This window comes from Lissotriton helveticus, chromosome 3_2, assembly GCF_964261635.1.
Source record: "Lissotriton helveticus chromosome 3_2, aLisHel1.1, whole genome shotgun sequence".
Classification (NCBI taxonomy): Eukaryota; Metazoa; Chordata; class Amphibia; order Caudata; family Salamandridae; genus Lissotriton; species Lissotriton helveticus.
In genome coordinates, this window is record NC_136062.1 from 42,830,149 (window position 1) to 42,841,519 (window position 11,371).

The following is an 11,371-nucleotide window of genomic DNA, read 5'->3' on the forward strand; positions in this document are numbered from 1 at the left end:
ATCATTTCCACATGGTAACACTTCGAGTACTACCTCCTGCAGAAAGGTGACTTTCTGTCTACTCTAGATTTAAAAGACACCAATTTTCATATTCCAATTCACCCGCTCATCGCAAATTCCTCAGGTTTGTGGTAGTGGGTCAACACTTCCAGTACAAGGTACTCTCGTTCGGAGTCACCACTGCCCCCAGAGTCTTCCCAAAGTGTCTGGCTGTAGTAGCTGCTCATCTGAGACGACAGAGCTTCCATGTCTTCCCATACTTGGAAGACTGGCTCATCAGAGAGCCTGTTATACAGCTACGTGGAAGCGATTTATTATTTATTGTGGCAAAAATCATATCAACCCTCTTGATGCTTCCATACAAAACATCATCTACTATATGTTACACTTGCAACAGTCGGCGTTGGCTTACACCTCTATTAGACTACACCTGGCAGCAATGGCTGCATATCTACAAAATAGACAGCATTTGTCGTTGTTTAGGGTACCTGTAATCAAAGCTTTCATGGAAGGACTAAAAAGAGTCATACCAACAAGACTCCCACCTGCTCCAGTGTGGAAACTTAACATAGTCCTCACAATATTAATGGGCCCACCTTTTGTGCACATGCACAAATGCGAACCACAGTTCCTCTCTTGGAAAGCCGCTTTCCTCATTGTAATCACTTCATTAAGGAGAGTGGGTGAACTACATTCATTAACCATGCAGGAACCCTTTTTCCAACTACACAGAGACTAAGTGGTTCTTCGTATCAACCCCAAATGTTTACCTAAGGTAGTATCTACATGTCACGTAAATCAGTCAGTAGAATTACCTATATTCTTCCCTCAACCTGATTCAGTTGCAGAACGAGCTCTACACACCTTAGATGTCAGAAGAGCACTTTTGTATTAAATTGAAAGAACAAAACCTTTTCATAAAACAAAACAACTTATTGTTGCTTTTGCGCCACCACATGAAGACAATCCCATCTCCAAATCAGGTATTGCAAGGTGGATTGTTAAGTGCATTCAAACCATGCTATGCGAAAGCAAAGAGAACTCTAACTGTACCCCCTAGGGCACATTCCACTCGTAAGCTCGGGGCCACTGTGGCTTTCTTGGGAAACATTCCCATTTTTGACATTTGCAAAGCTGCAACATGGTCTACACCTCACACACTCACTAAATAGTATTGTGTAGATGTGTTAGCGAGACAACAAGCCAATGTGGGTCAAGCAGTACCTAAAACACTATTTCAGACAACTCCAAGAGCTACAGGTTCGCTACTACTTTTGGAGGATACTCCTATATAGTCTATGCACAGCATGTGATCTACAGCTCACATGCCTCAAACGAATAATGTTACTTGCCAAATAAGCATCTGTTCTTTGCATGTAGAGCTGTAGATTCTCATGTGCCCACCCACCTCCCCGGATACCTGTAACTGCTGTAGTTCTCTATTAATTTACATACATACGCATGGACATCTCTGTTCTTTACTATTACTCCATTCTCACCCTCTGAGTGAAAACAATCTAACAATGGAGTTGATGCCCATGCGCACTATCACCGAAAGGAGTCCCCTACCTCGTGACTGGAAAAGACGACTTCGAATAAAAACGCAAAAAATGCAAACATCTGGACCTAACACTAGATGGCACGCTATGCACAGCATGTGAATCTACAGCTCTACAGCTCAAAAAATGCCACCAACTCGGCGAGAGAATCCTACCTCATTGCCAAAGAGCTCCTAAAAACACCACAACCCCCCTCACCTAACAGGAACCCTCCGGGCAGGAGCAATGAACTTGCAAACTACTTTGACTCCAAAATCTCCCACATCCTAGCCTCACTCCCGCAGCCTAGCCAGCTAACCTACAGGGACATCGCTGCGCCTGACACCCGCCCAGGAGACACCTCTCACCCACAGCTGACCGCTTTTAGAAAAGGGGGTGGTGATGAACAGAGTGTCTGAATTAAGCAGACCACTCTTACCCAGTCCAAAGATCAGGGCTTGATCCATCACCGTTATTTAGCTCACTGCCCCATCACAGCTCAGAACCTGGCTATATGCAAATTAGTCTTTCCCTGGGCCAGTGCATCATGGGAACAGGGCAGACCAAACTACCAAGCCAATTCTTCACCAGAAAGGAGACAAGCTTCCGGGGACCGGTTTCTGCCATTTCAGGCGTCGTCGGCCCGGCTTGCTTGAATCCTGATGGAGCAGTGAGCAAGGGACTCATGTCTGAGTATACCCTTCCACGCTTATGGTGGACAAAATGATTCAGAAAAGGGGGTGGTGATGAACAGAGTGTCTGAATTAAGCAGACCACTCTTACCCAGTCCAAAGATCAGGGCTTGATCCATCACCGTTATTTAGCTCACTGCCCCATCCCAGCTCAGAACCTGGCTATATGCAAATTAGTCTGTCCCTGGCCCAGTGCATCATGGGAACAGGGCAGACCAAACTACCAAGCCAATTCTTCACCAGAAAGGAGACAAGCTTCCGGGGACCGGTTTCTGCCATTTCAGGCGTCGTCGGCCCGGCTTGCTTGAATCCTGATGGAGCAGTGAGCAAGGGACTCATGTCTGAGTATACCCTTCCACGCTTATGGTGGACAAAATGTTCATCACCACCCCCTTTTCTGAATCATTTTGTCCACCATAAGCGTGGAAGGGTATACTCAGATGTGAGTCCCTTGCTCATTGCACCATCAGGATTCAAGCAAGCCGGGCCGACGACGCCTGAAATGGCAGAAACCGGTCCCCGGAAGCTTGTTTCCTTCCCAGTATAAGAATTGGCTTGGTAGTTTGGTTTGCCCTGTTCCCATCATGCACTGGGACAGGAACAGACACAGCAAACCAGCTCGCCACTTCCTTGAGCCAACACCCTCCCGCCAGCTGAGCGAACCCCAGCCAGGCCGCCGACAACCTCACGAAGTGGATCAGCAACTGCGCAGACGACCTCGCCCCACTGAGGACCCCGCCTAGCAGACCCGGCAGCAAGAAGGCCCCATGGTTCACCGACGAACTCAAGAGCTCCAAGAAGAACTGCCGAGCCCTCGAGAAAGCCTGTTCATCACCACCCCCTTTTCTGAATCGACCGCTTTTAGGGCGGTTTCTCTGGACGAGGTTGGAAAGACTCTGGCCAAGGTGAAAAGCGGCTCCCCGTGTGACCCTGCTCCCATGAGATTCCTGAAAGCAGTTGCCCCTGCAATCGTGTCCCCTATCATGGAGCTGATCAACACCTCGCTGTCCCAAGGCTCCGTCCCTCCTAGCTGGAAGGGGGCGGTAGTTAAAGCCCTTCTTAAAAAACCCCAATTGGACCCCACCAACCTGGCCAACTACAGACTGATCTCGCTCCTCCCGGGCATCAGCAAAATGGCCGAAAAACTGGTCAACGTCCAGCTGTCCCAGTTCCTGGAATCTAATAACCTGCTGCGTCGGTCCCAAACTGGGTTCCGTCCCGGCAAAGGCACGGACACTGCCCTCCTCGCAGTTATCGAGGAGGCTAGGTGCATTTTAGATGCAGGGGGATCAGTGGCAGTGATCCTCCTGGACCTTAGTGCAGCCTTTGACACGGTGAACCACCGTGTCCTGCTCCACCGGCTGGCCAGGGCGGGACTCGGGGGCACCGCGTTGGCCTGGATAGAGTCATTTCTGTCGGGCCGTTCGTTCCAGGTCTGGGATGGCAACTCCCGCTCTGATTCCCTGCCTCTGACTAACAGGGTGCCCCAGGGGTCCTCGCTTAGTCCCACCCTGTTTAACGCCTATATGGCCCCTTTAGAGGACATAGTTGCCCCCTTCGGCATCAAGATTGTGAGTTATGCGGACGACACGCAACTGGTCGTCTCGCTCTCACATCTTGACCACTGCCCAGACAATCTCTTGCACTGCCTCCAGGAAATCCACCTCTGGATGTGCAAGTCCTCACTCAAACTCAACGGGTCTAAAACTGAAGTCATGCTGATGGGCAAGAAATGGGCAGCAATTCCATCATCTGTTTGGCCCGATGCTTTGGGTGAGGTGCCCGCCCCGAAGAAGGAAATCAAGAGTCTGGGGGTCTGGCTCGAACCAGACCTGTCCATGAAAACCCAGGCAACCAAAACAGCGGGAACTTGCTTCGGACTCATGCGATCAGTCCGCAAGATCCTTCCGCTGCTCCCTCCCCCTTCTAGGAAACTCCTGGTTCAAGGACTGATCCTTGCACGATTGGACTACAGCAATGCCGTCTATTTAGGAGCCCCCCGAATCTACCCTGGCCAAGCTACAACGTACCCAAAATGCGGCTGCCCGGATGCTGTTGAGTCTCCCCTCTAGAGCCTCTTCCAGACCAGCGCTTAAGGCTCTCCACTGGCTTCCAGTGCGAGAGAGGATAGAGTTTAAGGCAATGTGCATCGCCCACAAACTCCTCAACGGTCAAGGCCCTTCCATCCTGAGAGACATGGTCACCCCGTACAAAGCCTCGAGATCCTTGCGCTCGGACAATGAGCGTCTGGCTAATGTCCCCAAATTCAGGAGGGTTCGCACTGGAGGTCAGCGCTTTTCAGTAAAAGCATCCTCAGGTTGGAACTCGCTCCCCCACTGTCTGCGGCTGGAACCCTGCTACTTACGCTTCCGCAAACAGCTCAAAACCCTTCTCTTTCCCAAATAAGCCCACTTTCTCTTTTGGCCAAGGCAAGTTCTTACAGCGCGGGGATGCCTCCGGGTCACCAGGCGCTCTACAAATCGTTAAATAAATAATAAATAAATAAATGCATGCCAAGAACAGATGCTGACTGGGTAAGTAACATTATCCTTCTACCTTTCCCTGCTTGAGCTAGGCTCAGCAGCAGGTGGGCAGAATCATATTTGTAGTTGATAGTAGCCCCATTTTGCTGTCAGACCCTGAAAGGCTCTTACTGATAGTACAGGGCGGTACCCCAAGGGAGCTCCCCAGTGCATGGGATCATGCTTTCAACACTGGAATCTGTGTTAGGGTATGATTCCAACATGTTAAATACCAAACATGACCAGGTTCGGTGCAACCACTATATAGTTAGACATCTCGTAATGACTGATGCTCGCACTATGTATGAAAATGGCTGACCGCAATTAAAAAGCCTGGAGAATTGACTCCAGGGTTTGTAGAGGTCTCCTGCAAATGGAGGGGCACCCTCACACTTACAACCAAGCACCATGCCTTTAGGACTGAAGAGCCAGCCATATGGGTGACTTATAAGTTTTAAGGACAGTGACCTCTGATATAAGGAATCGTGTATCTGTTCTGAGAGTTGCAAGCACCAACTCATACGGGCTGCATTGGCAGGCCTGTAGTCGCAGTTTAGGTGGACTCCCATGGGTGGCACAATATATGCTGCATCCCATGGAAGACCCCTGGTCTACCTATGCCCTTGGGTAACTTTGTACCATATACTGGGGACGTACAAGGGTACACCAGTAACCCGTTATGGATATACAGAAGTACTTAGCATGGTTAATTTAGGGAGAAAGCACAGTGATTGGGGTCCTGATTAGCAGGATCCCCATCAGACTAGTCAGACATACTGACACAAGGCACAAAGTGGAAGTAACCATGATAGCAGATCCTACTTTCCTATGATATGGTATACCACTAGTCCAGAAATTCCCCGAAAGTGCACAAGGCTCAATGTAAAACCCTAAGTGCTCTATTAGTGGTAGTGTGGGTGTGCAGCCTTGGGCCTGACAGAGGAGTGTAAGACGTTTATTGCACAACATTGACCAATAATGGACACACGACTCAAAAAGGAAATCCACACCAATTTTCGCAATAAAGTAAGTATGTTTTTAAATAAAAAAGTCAACACGTAGAATATTTTTGTAGCAGTTCAGTGTTATCCTATGGGAAAGCGATAATGTGGTTTAACAGGTAATTACCACACTTAAAAATCAGTAAGCAAGGAGCAAGGGTCATGTGAGTACCACAACTGCACCACCAGCGGCAAGTTCAGCCTAATGCTTTTCAATGGAGACTGGGGGTGCCCGGAGCCACACCGCTTGCAGGTTAGTGGATTGGTTACAGGGACCGAGCTTTCAGGGTTAGATCAAGCATAGGGGGGAGGTCACGAAGCAGCACCAAACATACACCACCAGAGGCACACGGGCAGCCGGCTGCAAGTTGCAAACTCTGCATCAGGCGCATATTGCTTTTTATTGGAGTTTCTTCTTTCAACAAACAGTCTGCAGTCGTTGCACTGGAGGTTCCAAGAGGTAGAACCAACGACAGCAGAGGTAAGTAGAGATGTAGGGGGAACAGGGGCACAGTCAATTCAGCTCACCAAGGCCCAGGGGCTTCGGGTGCAGGGGTGCCTTTTTACGTCTGGTTTTCTTACCGGAGACAGTTGTGGTCAGGGGGAGCCTCTGGATTCAGTCTGCAGGCATCGTCGTGGAGATCAGGAGCAGTCATCCAACGCTGAACTCTAGGTCAGTATCCCTGGGGAGACTTCACTGTACAGGGGACCACTCCGACTCTGGCTGTGGGCGTTGGTTACAGAGTGGTGAGGGATTGCGGTTCCAGCTGGATTCAGAGCCCTTGGGGTCAATTTCTTCTGGACAGGTCATGGGTGATTGGAGTCTTTTTCGAAGGCAGCAGTCCTCCCGGGGGTTTCAGAGGTTGCTGGCTGCAAGATAGTTCGCAGGTTCGTCGAAGCTGGAGACATGCCGGTAGGGCTGGGTCCAAGGCAGTTGTCGTCTTAAGTCTTCTCTGCTGGGATGTCTTCATTCTTCTTGGTTTGCCACAGATCTACTTTCTAGGTCTGGCGGAGCCACCTAAATACTAAATGTAGAGGTGCTATAGGGGAGTAGCAGTTAGAGCCAATGGACACCTTACCTGGGCTGACTATACCCTCTATTATGCCACACTCCTGTGGGAGGGGGCATAGACCTAACCCTGATTCGAGGGGTCGCCCCATCTTCAAGAGGGCGGGGACTGAAATATGTGCTTCACCCCGGCTCCTCCAACTTAGGGGTGAAGTTGGCAGGGGGTGGGCACACCTCCATTTCGCCTAAGTTTTCCCACCCAGAGTGAGGGTGTAAACCGGATGCTGCCATCTCCTGCTAGCAGCAGAGGCTGGGGTGTCGCATTACAAAGGCAGTAGGCCTTTGAAGCCTCCCCTTTGAGCACTGGCCCATCCTGGGGGAGGAGGTGTGACACCTCTGCCCAGGATGTGCATTGTTTTTGGTCCAAAAGAGCAGAGGATGTCCACCCAGGGGTTCAGAAACATTTAAGGTGGTGGCAGGCTGTCTACAGCTTGTCAGATACTAGGGTGGGTGGATTTTCAGGAGGCACCTCTGAGGTGCCCCTTGAATTAATGGTACAATAAATCTCACACTGGCATCAGGGTGGATTTATTGAGAGGAGTAGTTTGGTTCCAAACACTCATGTGTTCAGTGAAGCCATCATGGTGCTGTGGCACTTGAGTTGTCGAGTTTCCAGTCCATGTACACTCTATGGCTTCACTGGCACTTAAAATATTAAGGAATGGACCCTAATATTGTAGGTGCATTTCTGCTCATACGGATCTGCCCTCACCTGTGGTACAGTGCACCCTGCCTTAGGGCTTCAAAGCCTGCTAGAGGGGTGACTTACCTATACCTACAGGCAGTGCTGGCTGGCATGGCACCCAGGCAGGGTGCCATGTCGACTTTGTCGTTTTCTACCTCACTGGGGCAAGCTGCAAGGGCAGTTGCTTGGTCCCAGTGAGGGGGGTCCCATGGTACACTCTTCAGCTCCCAGGCCCTAGGTGCCCAGAGTGCCATAATTGTAGATATGTTTTGGGGAAGAAGCACTGGCACATTGTACCTGGTTGGCAGGGACCTTGTGCACTACAATTTAAACCACATCAAAACCAGGCAAAACGTTGGGGCTAACCATGTAAAGAGAAGCACTTTCTGACAGAAGAGTATAAAATCCCTACCGATGGAAAAACCTGCAGAAGTAATCTCCCTATACTGTTGTACCTTGTAGTAGACTCTGATTTGGTCACCTATAAGGATGGAGAATGACTTGCTGCATTACTGTTTTTTAGCTTTATTTACTGCAACCTTCTTAAGTGTATTGCACAGTGCAGTGACACCCTGGATCTAGTAAGTGCTTTACACATGCTTCCTTTAATTAGTACTCTGTAAATAGTCTCTGATCTAGTAAGCTCATGGACGAGGAATGACTTGCTGAATCGCTCTAGTTTTTAATTTATGTCTTTGTTTACTATAACCTCCCTTAAGTGTATTGTACAGCTCTTTGATACACCCCGATCGTGTACGCATTTTATAAAAATAAAATACATTATGTTTACTGACGTGTAGAGCTGTATCTTTAGATGCTATGATTGCTAATGGAAAAAGGCATGCAGCAAGCGAGTTTCAAGTAAATATCAGCTGTGTGTTTAGTGTACATTATTAATTTCCTTTCTTGCTTCCCACATAGCGCTATCCATGGCCGCATTGATCAAGTTAACCAACTCCTTGAACTGGATCATCAGAAGAGAGGTGGGGCACGGTACACAGCGTTAGATAAATGGACAAACCAGCTAAATTCTCTCAACCAGGCTGTGGTCAGCAAGCTGGCGTAATGGAGTACAGCCTTTGACAAAAAGTACTTAAGACAACAGTGCGGGGAATGGCAGAACTACTGTGGTTGGTGTGCCCTGAAAAAATGATTGGAGTTATGGCAGAAGTGCTTTTTCGAACAGCTGGTTTGTGTTTTGCTGCTGCATTTATCCCAAGAAAAACAGCTTTAACCTCCAGAAGAAAACCAAAACGCCACGGGATTTATGCTGTCTTGACGTCTTGCCCTAAACATGCAACAACGTAGTAATTTGCAAAGACAATTAGACCAGAGAAGAACTTGTCATGATTTTAAATACACTGACACGCTACTCTTGGTTCAGTTTAAACATGTTTTACCTGCAGAAATTCTCTCACAGAAATAACCTGCAATAACTTGAAATGCATACCCTTTTGAACACTTCCTTTTTTCTCATGTATGAATTGAAATGTTTGTTGCATTTCAAAATGTCAGTTCTCACAAACAGAAAAATGTGTCCGTATATTTCTGCACCTGCAGTGTAGTAAAGGTTTAGAAGAAACCCGGTAATTACAGTGGCATACTGTCACTTAGGTTTCAAGCAGCAAAATAAACAGTGCAGCTCAGAAATTGTACAGTTTGCTTGATGTGTTTTCTTTATATTTTTGAGGGCTGGAGCAGGGTAGCAAAGTGAGTCAGGTGATAGGCGTCTTAGTATTGTTAATATTTTTTTTAGTTATGATAAAATATTTTGAGAAAATAATTTTAAATGTGGCATATATTTTTATTGTTTTTGTATATAATTATAAATATGAAAGTTACAGCATAAAAATGCCTTGTTCAGAACTGGTATCTGTTAGTCAGGCAAACTTGATTTTTATGCAGCCTTTTCAGTATTGCTCTTTAATCGACCATACATTTGTCCAGAACCACCTTTTCAGAATAGTTAAAGAATTGCAGCCACTTCTATGGAAATAGAATCAGTACTTGGTTGGTGCTACAGATACAAAATTGTTATCAGTGAAAAATGATCTTGAGGGTTCAGTAAAACTCACCGTAGAACATTTGAGGAGCAAAATATATTGGATATATTTTAATCCTCCATGAAATTAGCAACAGTTACTCAATGCATTGCTAATATCCTGATTTTATGCACATGTACAGGACACGAGGTGATAAATATAATCCAATATATGATATTTTGTACAGCTCTATAAATATATCTATGTAGAAAGAGAGATGTACATAAGTTATGATACAGATCTAGAATATAAAACTATCCCTATAGCTATGTAAGACATAAATAAAATGTCAGTGGAATTTCTGAAAACAAGTTATCTCTACAGAGCCACATTTAGCAAAGAATGAATACTGTTGTAAGAAGTTTCAGTTCATTGCCTTCTGTCCCTCTACTTGCAGATTGAACGTACTGTACAGTTGCTAAAACTAGTACAACAAAACAAATTGTACTACAAACAGTGCTGTCTGGCAAACTGCGAATGGCTATGTTGAGCAGTGAAGTAGCCTCTGGCGCTGTTGCAGCTGTTACACCCTTGCAACGGTTCGTAAGGGTGCTATGAGCTGAATTTAGAGAGCGTGTAGAGAAAGACTGCGACGGGTTTGAAAGTTTTGATTTGCTGCTTACACTTGAATATTGTACTACAATATTAAACAACACTAGGAAGTTAAATAAAGTAATATGTCACTGACTTAAGGACTTCTTACATAATTCATGCTGAATGGTGAACCTGTTTGAGTATCGCATTTAGTCAAACTGGAATACTGCAACAGTACAGCCATTTTAGCAAGCGTGTCGATCAATTGCTGCCAACGATTTTCAGAATTCTCTTAACAATTGTAAACAATGGATATTTCCAGAAATGCTTATGTGCACTGTCAGCAGAGAAGCTTAACATGACAACTGACAACGGCAGCTGAAGGCTAATTTGTAAATGCATTATGTCATTATTAGCTTATTTTTACATTCTTGTTAAATCGATGGTTTAATTTGAACAGTGTGCAGGGGTGGCTTATGATCTTTTGTATCTCGGAATGTAATGCTGCCAGAATCAAAGTGAGCTTGGCCAGCATATTTTATCTTGAGACAAATCGAAATTGTAGAAGTGATTTTGTTCTACATATATATCTTAATGCTGCCATTTCTAGCCCTTCCGAGAATTTTTGAGATTGATTGTGTGGTTTGCTGGAAGGCGGAAATTATCTTTTTCACTGCATTGTTTTTTTTTACCTAATAACTGTACATCACCTGCACATTTTTGGAACCACTTACAAAAATACTTACAGCTAAGTAGTCCAGTACAGAGTAAATATTAATATTGATCCCAATCATAAAACACACCACTCATTAGTCAATATCATAAACTCATGTCAAAAACTGTGATACACGAAGTCCTATTTCTATTCGTAGTTTTTGTAATGCATGCACACCTGGTTTCTGATGCAGATGTACGCGTTTCTGAATTCCTACCCTCTAAGAATTCTTATTTTCTCTCAGCAGTCTGCAACACCTGAACCCGAACTCCACAATATTCTCTATTCGGGGAGAGACAATAGGTTGGTAAAAGTCGATATTAAACATCAGAATGACCTACATGCTCACTGCTGCATTTGAGCCCGTTTCCATCATTTGAATAAGTCAGCACCTTCTTTCTCTGCACATAGGGTTGTTTGATATACCCTTTGGATTTGGAAACATCATATGGAAAATCAAGAACAGGCCCCTTGGAATATACTGGGCTTTTTTTTTTAGCAAGCACTGGTGGTCTGTTGTAGGTAGACCATATTAGGTGTTGTACTTGTAATAAATCCTTAACTTTACATTTC

At 46.0% G+C, this 11,371-nt stretch overlaps 1 protein-coding gene across 2 annotated transcripts in view; it reads left to right on the forward strand.

Annotated features, from left to right (window-relative positions):
- Positions 1–9,162, forward strand: part of COPS2 (COP9 signalosome subunit 2) — a 441,002-nt gene extending 431,840 nt beyond the window's left edge. For both annotated transcript variants that reach the window (XM_078684793.1, XM_078684794.1), the window contains exon 13: positions 8,429–9,162. In XM_078684793.1, the coding sequence (XP_078540919.1) occupies positions 8,429–8,573 (145 nt within the window). In that variant the 3' untranslated portion in view covers positions 8,574–9,162. The remainder of the gene's footprint in view (positions 1–8,428) is intronic.
- Positions 9,163–11,371: the final 2,209 nt, after the last annotated feature.